This window comes from Drepanopeziza brunnea (genome assembly GCF_022702325.1).
Source record: "Drepanopeziza brunnea f. sp. 'multigermtubi' strain 214-2 chromosome Unknown ctg5, whole genome shotgun sequence".
Classification (NCBI taxonomy): Eukaryota; Fungi; Ascomycota; class Leotiomycetes; order Helotiales; family Drepanopezizaceae; genus Drepanopeziza; species Drepanopeziza brunnea.
This window is the reverse complement of record NW_027094068.1, coordinates 1,356,008-1,370,712: the sequence shown is the minus strand read 5'-3', so window position 1 is coordinate 1,370,712 and position 14,705 is coordinate 1,356,008. Positions and strand designations below refer to the sequence as shown.

Below are 14,705 nucleotides of genomic sequence, written 5' to 3'. Positions count from 1 at the left end.
ATTAACGTTAGGAACCACTGGATGGACAAGATGTTTTTGATGGGACACCAGCAAGAGGCGGCTCCGCCTCTCGGCTACTCCGTCTCCGTTTTTTAACCCGCGCTACTCCTACGACTCTACAAACAAGACCAATTTACATGGTTCCGGACCCCCATTCTGAGTTGTCTCTTTTCTTTGTCTGTGGCTATAGCCTTGTAGAAGACCGGAGAAAAGGTTTATTTAAAATGTTTAAAGTTATTCATCAAACGACTAAACGGTGTTCATCTATACCTGGCTCATTCCTCTCCTTCAAAACCAACAATATAGCACCATTTGGCCAAGTCTCGAAATAAGTGTACCAACAAAACCCTCCCATTCATGCATCTACAGCTAAAGCCGCAAGGGTATCTCCAACTACTTTACAAGCCCACTTTACCGTCGCCTTCTCCTCCTTCCCACCCGCGATATCCGTCTTGCCCACGACCTTCTTCAAGAAGTACTGCAAGCCTCTGATCAGCTGTGGTATACCTTTCGCATGGCTGAATATTTTCACCACAGCCTGCTCGTCCCTCTTGGGCTGGGACTTTTCTTGAGACTGCAAGATAACTGTGATGAAGAAAATCTCCATGAAAGTCTTCGTCCTCACTTGTAGGTAGCTGAAGTTGAGATTCTTGAGAGCGCTAAGAGCCAACCCTCCATCGACCAGCAGCGTGGCAAACATCTTCGCGAGGTTGACGATTTGCCGGGTATCCAGTGCCTCAACATGATCTTCGGGGTCCTCATCTTCCTCTGACTCGCCCATCTTCTTGAATAGGTCCCACAGGCAATATTGGAAAGAGGTCTTAAGTCTTCGGTCACCACATACTTTCTTCGCAATCAAGGTGTAGTACGGATTGTAGCTCTTCTCGCTTTGTGCACATCGGATCAGAACCTTAGGGATCTCGAACTCTTGCACCTTTTTAAGCTTCAGCTTCATCAGCCGTTGGTAGGCATCATGAAAGTCAGTTGCGGACATGATGGTAATGAAAATAGCTCGTCGAATGTCAGTGTTCATTCCAAGCTCCCGCGCAAGTTGCTGTAGGTCTGCTGTCCCAGAATCTTCGATAGGTGTAGCAGTCTTTTGGATAGGTTCGGAGCGTGCTGGCTCATTGGCATCTTCATCTCCATGGCCGGCCCAGCTGGCACCTACAAGCCACCACTTTCCCTTCTTATCGGATTCTCTGATGTCCTTGAGACCAATTCGTAGAGGCTCGCTGCCCTTGATAGTTCTTGTATTGAGAGAACCCAGGATCTTCTTCATTCGAACGGTATGTTCAGATGTGATTGCCGATGCTGCTCCCCCAGCCTTCATCTTATTGTTCTTAAGATCGTTGATCGTCTCGATCATGAATTTCGTTCGGACAGATAGGTTGGACTCTCCACCAGCGCTCTCAATAGCAGGCCGGAGCATGGCGACAATAGCTTTGAGTGACGATGGATCGTCCTGTCGGAGCTGGGGTCCGGACGCTCTGATTATTTTCAATAACAACTCAGCATTTACCTCGGAGAGCTTTTCTAAGAACAATCTGACGTAATCGAACATGAGATGACTTCCTACGACCTGAAAATTGTACATCTCCGAAAGAAGCATAATCAAATTCGACGTCTCCTTACTGCTGTCGGTCGTTGCAGCTGCTGAGCCATGGTTTCCAGCAGCCGTAGCGTGTGCATAATGCTCGTCAAATAGTTCCACAATTCTCTGGATGACCTGAGCTCCAACATCGGTTCCGATGATTTTGTAAATAGCAGAAATGAAGCCCGCCGGAAGGATGATAAGTGTATCGGGTAAGCTCGTAGGCTCACAAACAGATGTCAGTAATATATCCACCAATGTGGACGTAACATGTTGCCGTGGGCTCTCGCGATAGAGTTTCTCGATATCTGCAAGAATCGATAGCAAATTCGCTTCTGTGAGCCTGTTGATCAATCCTTGGGTTCGGCGCCGCAGACGAACTAGATCCTCGGAATCCGAGGATGCTGCTTTGCGTAAAGACGGCGGGATGTACTTCTCAGATGAAGCACTGCCACCACGTACAGGTGCCACATACGGGTTCTCACGAACTCTTTTAGCAGGCTTTAAAGGCGCATCTCCGTCCAAGTCATCGTCGGAATCAAACCCACCGAAGTCACTATTCGCATCGAGCACGTCTTCGTCCCCCATTTTACTTTCATCTTCCTGTGAATCATCATCTGGAAATTCTGGTACATCCAAAGACATGTCAGAAGCCCCATCGTCGTCATCAGCCTCGTCTCCCTCCTCTAGAACCTCTTCGTCGGATTCGCTCCCGTTTTCTTCGCCGTCATCAGCTTCTTCGTCCTGTATTGCTGGAGCTCTCCCCTTCGCAGCATTCTGCGCCTCCCTCCGTTTTCGATTTAGCCATTCGTCTCCCTCCGCCTTCCTTTTCCTCTTCTGCTGGACACCTTGATCCTCGCTCTCCTCAGCACCTAGTCCATCGAGCAGCTCATCGAGTCCATCGTCCTTGAACGACTGCGGTAGGCCCTTCTTCCCTACCAGACCCAACTTTTTCTCCAACGCAGCAATCTCAGCATCTTCTTCCGCCAGCTTGTCCTGCACAGCTCTCGATACTTTCGCAGGTGGTGATAACGATCGAATTTTCTTAGTTTCCTCGAGCTCCTGGTCGACCTTCTTTGCACGCTTTAGAATCGGCTTGGGCTTCGGTATCTCAACTAGATCCTGTCGAGGAGGGTTCGCCGACTCTGCCTTTTGGGCCGGCGGCTTGGGCTGCGCAGTACGATCTGCTTGATGGAATGTTTTGGCTCGTTTCTCGGGGGGAGGCCCACTTCTTGCGCTCTTCTTTTCTACCCGTGCAGCTTTACGCAGCTCTTTTCTCGACCCAGCTCTTGATCTCTGTTTGCGCCCACCAGAAAGAGCATCTGTAATCTGCATCAATTATCAAGTTCGGAAAAATTTCCTTCTTCCACGCACCTTCACCACCCAGCTGATCAATGAGAGATTTGGGTAACTTCAACTGGTTCTGTTTCGGCGCCATTGCATAGATGTACGATCATGATGGTGCGCTCAGAAATCCCCGGATTCGAAAATAATTTACGCGGGATGGAGAGGTCAGGCTACCGAGGATTTCCCGGGTTCTCACCCCACCCCATCAACATGCCACCACCATCCTGTACAGAGATACTGAGATATTAGATATCCAGCATCAATCAACCTCATTTCTCACCACCTGAGCCGCAGAGATGTCGAGGGGGCACCTGAGCAATGGCGATGTATGTAATGAGCTGCTTGAACAGGGAGCGTATAATGAATGGAATAGTCACTGACACCGCGCAAATAGTTCTTCCTGCGCCTCTCCGAGCTCTTCGACGAGCGCAGAAAGAAAGACCATGGAAGCATCTTCCTGGTTCAAAAACGCAGTCTGTAACCAATAGACCAGCGCACATCTACAGCATGTTCTGACGATCGCAGTGTCGTATGGCGAAGAAGCCGACGACGACGACTCACCAGCCACCAAGACCGAAACCGAGAGGCCCTTCCCCGACCAGAGCCCGTCCAAACCGCTACCCATCATTATCCGGGCGACGAACGGCAAATCCAAGAAAAATCGCGCCAAGAAGGTCAAGCTTTCTACGGTTGTTGAGGCCGATGCTTTAGAGGCTTTCTTTGCCAAATATGCGGAGGTGTGCAAGCTGGGTATGTCGGGGCTGAAGAAGAGGGATAGGAGTAAGGCGAAGGAGAAGCTAAAGGCAAAGAAGAGGAAGCAGCAGGGCGCGGCGGGCGTGGCGGGCGCTGAGGCCAAGAAGGACTAGATGTCGTGGTTGCGAGGTTCATTTTTATAAAAAGCACATTTGGCATGGAAGGCGACAGAGGTTATACCCACCCAGATTTGCGCATGGAGGCGCTACGTGGTGAGACAGGGCATGTGTTGTTTTGAGGGTAGAAGGGATGGCAAAGATCTTGCTATTCCATTACTCCAACGCTATGCTATGTATGCTACTAAGGACGGCATATAATACATCTAAGAAATGGTGGAAGACTCTGTCTGTCCGTCTTCGGCTAGCATACAAATAGCAATCCCGACCTGCATATGTATAAAGCCACCCATTCTGGAATCAAACCCAACGAACCAGTATTCAGATAAAAGCCTCGCCACATCTCACAAGTTGTACACTTCTTCCTCCGCCTACTCGACTCTTACAATTGTTGGGCCTGGGTTTGCTGCCCAGCACCTTTCCCTTTCTCAGTAACAGATTGCCGGCTGGAACTCTGACCTGTAGAATATTGTTGGCTCTGAGATGGAAGAGCACAGCCGTACATCGGCGCCAGTGTGACGTTGTCCATATCCGCAAAGTTGGCCTGGGGCATATTCCCAGGTTGAACTTGTAGGTCCTGGTTAAAATATGGAACGTATCCGTCATTTGAAGGGTACTGGGCCTCAGGAGCATTATGGAGGTCGTCACGACCGGGCTGATTTCGATCAGTATTGCCGTCTTTGTTGTTACTGGAATGTTCTGCATAAGTTTGTTGGTGTTGAGGATTATCCGTGGCTTGAAGAGCCGGGTCGATGAGATGGGTCGACTGTGCATAGCCATGAAAGTCACGTTGTGGAGGTATGAAGCCATGAGAGCCATCGCTGCCTACTTGGTGCTGAGCAGTGTTGAACCTGGAAGGTCCAGCTGTAGACCTCTGCGGTGCCTGGTATTCTCGGAGCGCAGGTTTGATGCCTGAGAACTCCGCATAGCCACCCGAATGGTACTTTTGAGGATCGGAGTTTGGAGAGCTGTTGTTGTCAATGTGGAACGGGAGAAGTGACGAACCATACTGTTGAAGCGGTGGTGGATCTGGAGGATACAGGCTCGTGTTTTGGTATGGGAAGCCAGCACTGGCGACATGCTCATTTGAATAGTATTGCCGAGGCTGCAATTCTCGCGCTCTACTACCCACCAACTGGCCCCTCTGCTGCGGCTCCTGATCAGAGCTCGAGCTTCCGTATCCCTGATGAGGCTGTGGTCGCGAATTTGGGCCACCTGGGCGTGAGGAGAGACGAGAGAGTTGGTTTTCAGGCTTGAAGTCGGCCCGTTCCCTATCTCTGTCGAGCCGGGTCAGCTGTTGTTGTTGCTGTTGTCTTTGTTGGTTAGGCGGAATGTGTGAAGGTCCGGCTATGTTGTTCTGCTGGATATGGATCGTTTGCCATCTTCCCGCTTGTTGTGTCTCGTTTCTGCCGTCAAATGCGGATCCAGCAGTTGGTGACAAGCCGTGATACGAGACCTCCCCTACTGGATAGGCCCCGAGGTCCTGACTGTGAACTCCCACCTCTTCGTTGAACGTCCGAGGAACTTGGCTGCTTGGCTGTGGATCTGAGTTGCAAAGCTGAGGGTAGGGCTGTTGCTGCTGCTGCTGCTGCTGTTGCCACTGCGAAGCACCACTCGGATCCGGAAAGTCGAAATTTCTGGCCGGGGGCTTCATATTCTGCTGCGAACCCGTTCTTACAGTCTTAGCCCGCTTGCGCGCGACCTCCTTCTCTTCAGTACTTCGAAACGTTCTGGCCGGGGGCTTCATATTCTGCTGGGAATCCGTTCTTTCAGTCTTAGCCCGCTTGCGCGCGACCTCCTTCTCTTTAGTACTTCGAGACGTTCTGGCCGGGGGCTTCATATTCTGCTGGGAATCCGTTCTTTCAGTCTTAGCCCGCTTGCGCGCGACCTCCTTCCCTTCGGTATTTTCAACCTCCCAGAATCTCTTGAATCCAGTGAAATGGGGTTTTTCATGCCCCTCCCCCTCCAATATTTCCTTCGATCCACAACTCCGGCAGCCTCGTTTCGCACCGCAGAACCAGCACTCCCCATCCCTCTCCGTCTTCCTCTTCCTCCCAAGGGCTCCGAGTTCATATGCATACGGCCCAAGCACCTGGGTCGCTCTGTCGATCTTTGGCCTCATAAACTCTCTTTCGCGTCCAGATGCCCCAGTATGTTTGGCCAAGCATCGCCAGCAGGTCCCGGATTCCTTCTGCTCGACGCCATATCCTGAGAATTGTATGATGCACAGCTCTGGAGGGCATTTTTCTTCCGGCCAGGAGTTTGGGCAGCTGGGGAGTTTAGAAACTTCGACGTATACCCTCGGGCAGCAAGGGAGTGTAAAGGGGACGACTAGGCACATCGCCCTCACGGCTCAGTGTGTATATGTGAGGCTGAGAGTTGACTCTTGTTGCGGTCGAGTTCGGATTTGATAAGATAGTATGAGTGTTCTAGATCCCCAGATGATTTGTCTAGAAGAACCTTCGAGTAGAGTGAGTAAGATGTGTTTGTTGTACAGTTGCGAAGTGGCAAGGACGTTCGCTCATGGCTTAAATGAGTTATGCGTGCCTCTTCAATGGAGTGCCATAGAGTGAATGGCAGGGCTGTGAAGGGTATTGTATGTGAATCACTGGACTCGAATCATGCGTTGTTTGATACGTTACCCCGAGTCCTGTTATTGTTAGCCGTCTATCAGAGTGGGAGTAAATAGAGTAAGAGTTATTAAACACCTGTGAATCAAGAGAGTCATCCTAAGGGAGGCATTGAAAGTGTACCCATGCTTTCCGTATTGCTCAGGGCCTCAAGGATTCAGATTTTCACAGCTCATCCTGCCTGGAGAATAAAAGGTTCAAGATCATTGTATTGAGTGCGCTAGACGCATCATCATGCTCAACGCATCTGATTTGATTTGGGCAGTTTTTTTTTCAAGGAATCAACGGCAATGGCACATTCTCTCTCTCCATACGACCATGTGACCTCAGATTCCAAAGCGACAGAGAGTACCCCGAACGAAGCAAAGGAAGATGAGACCCGCGCCTCTCAGCCTGGGACTGATATGGTGTCCGTAACAATTTTTGTGCGAATTTGATTACATGCAAGGAAAGGAGATGGGACCGCAAAAGGAAAGGTTGGTGTAACAAGCGATTCTTTGGCGTGTCAAAATCGTGAGGAGTCGTTGACAACGAATGACCCCTTCACATGATTTGATCCTGAGTCAAGGTTTCGGTCTCCATGGCATCAACGCCACCAGGAGTTTGATACTTAACGAAGCTCAGTCCCAGCGGGCGTCCACCGTACTGGTAGCCAGAAAACTTCTCGATAGCTGTGTCGGCACCCTCGGCGCTGTCGAATCGCACAACACCAGTTCCTCGGGATCGGCCATTTGGTTCGTACTGGATCTCGGCTTGTTCAACCTTTCCGATGGTGGTGAAGAGTTCCACAAGATCTTCGTTGCTCGTAGACCAGGGAAGCTGCGATGCATTAGCGCATATTTTCAAGCTTCAAGTCATTTGGTACTTACGTTTCGAACATAGATGATCTCGCTCCTCTCGGAACCAGCAGTAGCGTAATCGGTAAAGGGGTTAGGAGCTGCAGCAGGGGCACCGGCGTCGAATCCACCGCCTGGGATACCACCTGCGTAGCCTCCTCCGAAGCCACCTCGACCACCAGCTCCGAAGCCACCCCCAAAGCCTCCACGGCCACCGAATCCAGGACCTCCACGGCCGCCAAATCCTCCTCCAAAACCTCCACGCCCGCCCGCAAATCCGCCTCGACCGCCAAAGCCAGGACCAGAGCCAGCGAAACGATCCTCGCGAACCTCGAGGGGGCGACCTTGCCAATCATAACCATTAAATTGCTGGATAGCATTGCGAGCATCATCAGGATGTTCGAAAGCAACAATACCGGACCCCTTGGGGCGGCCATCTGGTCCCAAGTGAACATCCGCACGGACGACAGCGCCGTTACGAGCTATTTAGAGTGTTATTCCCACTATCTTCTTGTTAGCAACAAGGTCAGACTTACCAGCTTGACGGAACAGATCCTTCAGATCCTGCCATCCCACGGTGTAAGGGAGCTAGATGAGCAAGTCAATGTAATGCTCCCCAAGAGCTAACACTAAGGGAAGGATGTAACAAACGTTAGAGACGTAGATTTGACGACCGCCGCCACCAGCGCCACCACCAGCCATGCCGCCTCCAAATCCACCACCGAATCCACCCCGGCCAGCGCCAATGGCACCTTCATATCCGCCGCGACCTCCTGAAGGCGGACCAGTGAATCGAGGTTCGGCCTCACGATCCTGACATGGAACGATTAGTCCATCTCCATCCGGGGACCACGTGGTATAAAGACTTACTTCTCGAACGTAGACAAGTCGTCCCATGAGGTTCTGGTTGCTGAGAGTGTTGACGGCCTGCTGAGCTTGCTCCCTCGTAGCATATTCTACAATGCTGTATTGAAATTAGTCTTTGATGCAAAGGGTTTTTTTTCTTCACATAGTAGTTCTTTGGGAGACTTACCCGCATCCCTACATGTCCCGCGGAACATCGTCCCAATCCGTCAATCCAACATTCCTTCAAAAACCAGAAAAGAAAAACTCAAAATGCCAGCTATGTATAGGCGCCCACCTTCGACATTCCATTCGGAAGCAACAACACATCTGCGAATAAGACCTCCCCAGCTAGAGAAGCACTTCGAATCAGCTCCAACTCAGTTGTGTCCGTGAAATAATAACCACTAACCAGTTCTCATGAAATCTTTCAGGTGGTGCCATTTGACATCATAACTGAGGTTACCGACGTAGACCCTGAATCCAACTGTGAGCGTAAATCCATTCTTTATTTTCCCAGATCGTTACTGACCGGCGATCTTGTTGCGAATTGTCCTTGAGGCTGGCTAGCATCTGCTCTCTAGCTTGGGCTCTTTCCTCAAAGGATCGATGCGGTGCTCCTCCACCGGCAGACATCCCGCCACTGATAGGACTGCGAGATCTTCTGTCACCTCGGTGTCGATCTTCACGGCTTCGGCTGCGAGATCGAGGACTGTAGGAGCGACGTCTGGTAGATCGGGGAGAGCGGGAGCGTCTTCTTGGGGATCTTTCGCGCTGTTGGACGTAAGTCACTATTGCGGTCTTGAAGAATTAATGGAGAAGGTGACAGATGGGAGAGGGGGATAGGAGTTGCCGGGATGTTCGGGAGAGTAGTGGGGGAGTGGAAGGTGAAGTGTGGAGCCCGCCCACAAGGTGTTAGAAGTGAATTCGCGTCAACAACGAGGCTAGAGTCGATCTCGAGCGCAGATTTCAACAATACTATCTGGCAGAAGCACCAAGAGGTCTTGCTGCAGCAATCTCGGGCGCAACTTGCTCCAATCGACGGGAGGGGGTAAAGAAAGATATTGATCCGTGACAACTTACTCCGGGGCGATACGAGTCGTCTACTTTAAGTGCGGCGAGATGTCAGCAATTGGGAATTTTTCATGCCGAACAGCAGCTTAAGAATGAAGAAGTAGATGAGAGGAGAGTAGACAAGAGCAGAGCGGAGCAGAGTAAAAGGGAGACTGTGCACAGAAGCAGGAGTCGTCTCGACTCCGGACCCAGGCTGAGTGAATGGATGGATAGATGGATGAAACGAGGGAGGGAGGAAGAGGAGGAGGAGGAGGAGTAGGGGCAAGGGATTGGAGATTGGCATTGGGATTTGGATTGGAGGGGACAACTAACCTGCACCCGACATGGTTGCGATGTATCTTCCGAGTGGATGGGGTAGGTAGGTTGGTAGGCAGGTAGGCAGGTAGGCAGGTGTAGGTATGTCGATTTGAGGCAGCTTTTGCGTCTTGAGCTACGTGCAGTGCAGTGCAGACCTAGAGAGCGTATATCGGAGAGCTTGAGGAGGGACGCTGGCTGGCTACGCGCGCGTACAACCAGAACTGATCTGCAAGAGAGAGAGAGAGAGATGTTAGCAAAGCAACGGAAATGCTACTCGCTCATTTGCTTGTAGGGGATTTTTTTTTTTTTTTTTTTTTTTTTTAATAATCTTTTTTTGGGGGGGTTTTTTTTTTGGTTTTTATTATTATTATTGGTTCGTTCGTTGGACGGATCTAACATGCGGAGGAGGAGATCAAGGCAAGGCTGGGCAAAGCAGGCAGGCAGGCAGGCAGACAGGCAGGCAGGCAGGCAGGCTCGCTGGCTGGCTGACGCGCAGGCTGACGCGCAGGAGAGAGAGCGTCCTGGTCTTGATCCTGATCCTGATCCTGATCTTTGAAACTGATCCTGGCCCTGATCCCGACCCTGACCAATGCGAATTCCCCGCCCTGCTTGATGGGATGGGATGGGATGGGATGGGATAGGATAGAAGGCTGGCAACCCGACCCGCGTTTTGTGTTTGATGTGCGTAACTTACAGACAGTTTGTGCGTGTGCGTGTGCTTGTGTGTGTATGTGTGTGTGTGTGTGTGTGTGTATTTGTGTGTCGGTCGCACTGAGGCGGAGGCGGAGGCGGCGGCGGAATCTGACGCAGAGGAGAAAAGGCGGAAGTCAATTGAAGAGAGAGTGATCAGATTAGATGTCCTTTGCGCTGGGACGACGAGAGCAGGTCGATGGTCGTTGGTCGTTGGTCGTTGGTCGTTGGAAGTTGGAAAAGGCGCAACGAGCACGTAGTTCGCGTCGGTCGGCTGCGTAGGGACAGTGAGGAAGAAGAAGAAAAAAAGTGGGCCGGTCTCTCTTTCCCTCTACCTACCTTACGTAGTACTTGGGCCCTCAATCTCAATCTCATTCTCAACCTCATCACCAAACCCAATTCAACCTTCAACCTTCAACCTTCAACCTCCAATTTCCAAACCTCCGCCAACCTCAAATTTTATCCCCCATTCCTCGAAAAGACGAACTCTCTCCTCCTCCTCCTAACTCTAGCGATGAGAGCACTCGGTACATCTTGGAAGACGGAAACGAGAGGCCCCTCCGGTTCCCATCCATCCACGGCGGGCACGAGTCCAGCTTCGTGCGAGGGACTGAAACGTCCAATCCTCCCTCTTACGACTTGACTCGCGTGCTTCTACATACATACATACATACACACATACATACACACATACCGCTTCCTCCGCCCGGCTTTGCTGCAGCTCTTCGCCGCTGAAGAATCTGACCTGCTCCTGCTGGGCACTAATTCGCGGGTTCAGAGTTGACCTTGACACCATACAGACGGAGCCAGACAGGCCCTCGGTACCGACGGTAGTGTCCTCGGAGCACTTCCCGCCACAGGAGTCACTCTCTTTCCTCGCCGCATGCATACATACGCGTGTCAGCCAGAAAAGTCAAGAATCTGACAGCAGATCCATCACGGTCGGTACATGCGTTGCAGCATGCATGGAACTTCAAAAGGATTGAGGGTTCCGACCCGCACTCTCTCATTTGTCAACACTTGTTGAATTTATGGCTCGCTCTCTCCTTCATGTTTCTCTGTACCGTCTAATCGCACACCCGCCATCAATCCCGATGTCTGCGTGTTGTCAAATCTAGCCACTTGCATGCAGCGGCTAGCTTCCGCGAGGGACGATGTTACATCACTACACTTTATATGCTGCTTGTTGCACCTCGGAATCCAAAAGTCAGCCGTCAGAAAGTTGGCCTGCATAATTATTACATGGCGAGTACCATTTCTTCCCATCCTTGTCTCACAGGCTTTTGTCTAGTCGAAAAGGAAGCCAAAAGGTGCTCTACCTGGATTGCCGCTTCCACAAATACCGTGATCCTATCACATAGATAATATGGTGTGGCCATAACAGGCCGCCCTCGTTTATCGCAGTTTGTCCTGATTGTGTATTGATGAATTCATCTCGAGATTCTTCCTTCAGCAAGGAGGCTCTGCGCATGTATCGGCTAATTACCGATTTGCAATTCATGGTGGCCCGAGTTCCTTCCTGTGTTCTTCGGGACTGTCTCTTGCAGGTTTTCAACCAAATCTCTGCATCGGGATACTCAGGCCGCTTCCGAATTGCGCTGATTAATACAACAACTGAAGGTCCGACGGCGGCCTGGGGGAAAAGGGAAACCATCACCTTTAACAGGATATATACTCACTGTCCAGGTTGACGGCCACACACAAGGGGAGCTCTTGTAGGCTAGACTCATCTACGCGCCGAGTTCACTATCAATGCCCGCGTTGACAGGAACATATCTAGGATTGGTAGATGCTATGGGACGTTCGCCAGCTGTTCGAATTTTCTACCGTACTTCCCTTGCTCGGGAAAGTGCCCTGGGAATTGTGCAATCTCGCAAGCCCTAGCCCATAGTTCAACCGTACCTTGAAGGCCAACAAACCCATCGCCATGCCCTGGCGGCTCAATCTCAAAGATCAGGGCCTCGATACGCTTCGGAACTTCGGCCACCTATCAGGTACACCGTTTAGGCTGTTGGCGCGGAGCTTGTCAGTCGGACTGCATCCAACGCTCTGCGTGGTATCATCTCAATGCGGGTATATCTCAACCATGATCCGACCACCGTACGACCGTCCAGCCACCCGTATCGAGGCCCGCTTGCTTCTTGAAGCTATCGGGATTTACCCGGTCTATGGACGCGGGCCTAAGTGTCTATTTCCTGAAGGCATGCTCCCTGACATCTGACAATGAGGCTACTTGGGGTCTGTCCCCCGTATCTGCAACGGCCTACCGCCCAGGGCCTTAACGACCTCCCCAGCTCCTTCAAGGCAACAAAATCTTTGTCAAATGCTCACGGTACATTTAACATTTGGATCATCATCATTCGTAAATATGCCTCAATCACGATTAGGCTGAGAGGGAAGATTGCTCAGCAGCACGGTTCAGCAAACTCAACCTCAAGAGACACGAATTGACCCGAACCCGAAGCTATGCCGTTAAACAATAACTGACAGCATGCATGCGCTCCTGGCTTCTGCAGCAGCGCCGGCAAGTCAAAGCCAGGCCAGCATTTTGTTCGACGCCCGTCCAATTTCAACTACCCAGTAATATCTTGCTTTCTCTCGACAATGTGCCATTTTTACACACTCATTCAGTGGGGAACCTGGAGCTGTAGAAACATCAGGCGCAATGCAAAGTGTTGTGCAACACCAGAGGCGATCCGATAGGTGTCTGGCATGTGAGTGAAGAGCGACCCCGGGCGAAAAACACACCCTGCGATCGTGATCATCCTGGCTACTGCTGGATGGATGCACAGATCCTCCCATATTGTCAGAAATAACTACACCAAGTATATAGACGCACGATGAGGCATCATCTAGGGGCTTTAGCAAATGACTGCGGAAGAAAGTAGCGAGTCCGTGTGTGCGTTATGCGCCACTGTTACTTTTGCACGGGGCAGAAAACTTCTTCCAGGCTATGCTATGCTATGCTATGCTAAGGAGACTGAGGGAGCACAAAATCGCTCCGAGGCATCTCGCTCCGCGGAGGTCACCTCTTCACTCATGCCGATGTTTTGAAAATTCCTCTTCGACTGGCATTGGCGAGTTTGACTTCCAGACAGGCGAGGTTGGTAGACCTTGCACCGATTCCCGAGATTTTGGCCATAGCCACTTAAATCAGTATCAGCCGATGTTCTCAGACTCTTTCATGCGCTCTCGCAGTCCATATATATATATATATATATATATATATACCTTATATACATATATATGTATATATTTCAAACCCCCCCCCCCCCCCCCCCCCCCCCCCCCAAAAAACAGGGGCCATCTGCAAACGGTGCATCTGCATTGCAGAGCAGATAAAGAAGCTCATCTCCGAACACTTCGCTTCGGCAATCCCGAAATTCTGATGGAATGTGGCCCACAGTGGCTTCCAGCCGCTCTTTTGGACCCACCCAGAAACCTTCAACGTACGGAGAAGGCATTGGGCTGTTCTACTTGTACTAGTACGTTGCTTGCCATGTTAACTACCTACTACTATATTGGGTCGGCTGATCGCGTAGAGCTCGCTTAGTTGCTCAAACAATCGTTCTAGCCCGGCAATCAAGATCCAGAAACGGCAGGTACCTACCTCCTTATCTCCTGATTAACCCATCCCATGTACTACTGGTACGTACTTTGGTAGTACATCTCCCCTTCGTCGACGACTCTGCTCGGGCTTCCTTCTACGGTATTTCAGTCTCATTATTATCAACATACTTTTCCCTCTCCGACCAGTCAAGAAGGTTAAAATGTTATTTTCGCCAACAAGTACCGGTACCGGTAGTAGCAATAGACGCGATGGAGACTGGTTACTTTTGCGCACCGAACCCATTCAGACGCGTCTACCGGTACTTGTTGGGGCCCAGCGTCGTGCTGCGTGCTGATAAGCATCACTTTCATGAGGGTCCTCGGCCCCGATGCCCACGGATTACGAAGATGAAAACTGCTATAGCTGACAGTACCGGGTTGTCAATCCTCAGGGACGATCGCCACTACCTACCTGTATTTGGAAGAAGCACAAAATCGTTGTTGGAGAGGGATTCCAAAGTATACTGGCCTTCTATCACAACGCGGCAAGGAGGTCCTATCAGTACGCTGATGGCCATGTTGGCAGCTGTGATGGGCATGCAGTTGGTGAAAGAGCCCACTTACCAACTTATCGAGACCGGCAAAGTTGTCAAATCATAGAATTGGCTCTGCGATTGACTGTAACACATGATTTATAACAATGAGGTGAGTATACATACTATTGCCACCGCCGAGGGCGTCTTCAAGTTGAGAATTGTCGCCATCCACTCCGGTCTCTAGCTGTCCGAACCTTGCCCGAAGGTAGTCAGTCTACCGGTACACTCTTCCAGTTGGATCCTGCACTCATTCCAGTGCTTATAATACGAAATAGTAGAAAAAAGTTAGATTATCAAAATTAGTCACGCCTAGTGATACATGAAGATACGGATGTCAGCCTCGCTCAGTCAGCTGATCGAGCCTTGTAGGTACTGCAAGTAAG

The 14,705-nt window shown here is 50.8% G+C and overlaps 4 protein-coding genes across 4 annotated transcripts; 1 reads left to right on the top strand and 3 right to left on the bottom strand.

The window, feature by feature from the left end:
* Positions 1–355: 355 nt before the first annotated feature.
* On the bottom strand, positions 356–3,029 carry L3040_003694 (uncharacterized protein; the record flags this gene model as incomplete). The annotated part of the gene is made up of 2 exons (XM_007294693.1): positions 356–2,913; positions 2,966–3,029. The coding sequence occupies 2 exons, from the start codon at positions 3,027–3,029 to the stop codon at positions 356–358; spliced, it is 2,622 nt and encodes an 873-aa protein (XP_007294755.1).
* A 205-nt stretch (positions 3,030–3,234) lies between these two features.
* Positions 3,235–3,804, top strand: L3040_003693 (uncharacterized protein; the record flags this gene model as incomplete). The annotated part of the gene is made up of 3 exons (XM_007294694.1): positions 3,235–3,264; positions 3,333–3,411; positions 3,464–3,804. 3 exons carry the CDS (start codon positions 3,235–3,237, stop codon positions 3,802–3,804), a joined length of 450 nt encoding a protein of 149 aa, XP_007294756.1.
* A 385-nt stretch (positions 3,805–4,189) lies between these two features.
* On the bottom strand, positions 4,190–5,647 carry L3040_003692 (uncharacterized protein; the record flags this gene model as incomplete). Its single annotated transcript, XM_007294695.2, has 1 exon — positions 4,190–5,647. One exon carries the CDS (start codon positions 5,645–5,647, stop codon positions 4,190–4,192), a length of 1,458 nt encoding a protein of 485 aa, XP_007294757.2.
* A 1,333-nt stretch (positions 5,648–6,980) lies between these two features.
* L3040_003691 (uncharacterized protein) lies at positions 6,981–9,515 on the bottom strand (the record flags this gene model as incomplete). Its single annotated transcript, XM_066156511.1, has 11 exons — positions 6,981–7,256; positions 7,307–7,755; positions 7,810–7,861; positions 7,925–8,086; positions 8,144–8,237; positions 8,307–8,314; positions 8,415–8,467; positions 8,529–8,593; positions 8,649–8,890; positions 9,200–9,222; positions 9,503–9,515. The coding sequence occupies 11 exons, from the start codon at positions 9,513–9,515 to the stop codon at positions 6,981–6,983; spliced, it is 1,437 nt and encodes a 478-aa protein (XP_066012093.1).
* Between the last annotated feature and the right edge of the window lie 5,190 nt (positions 9,516–14,705).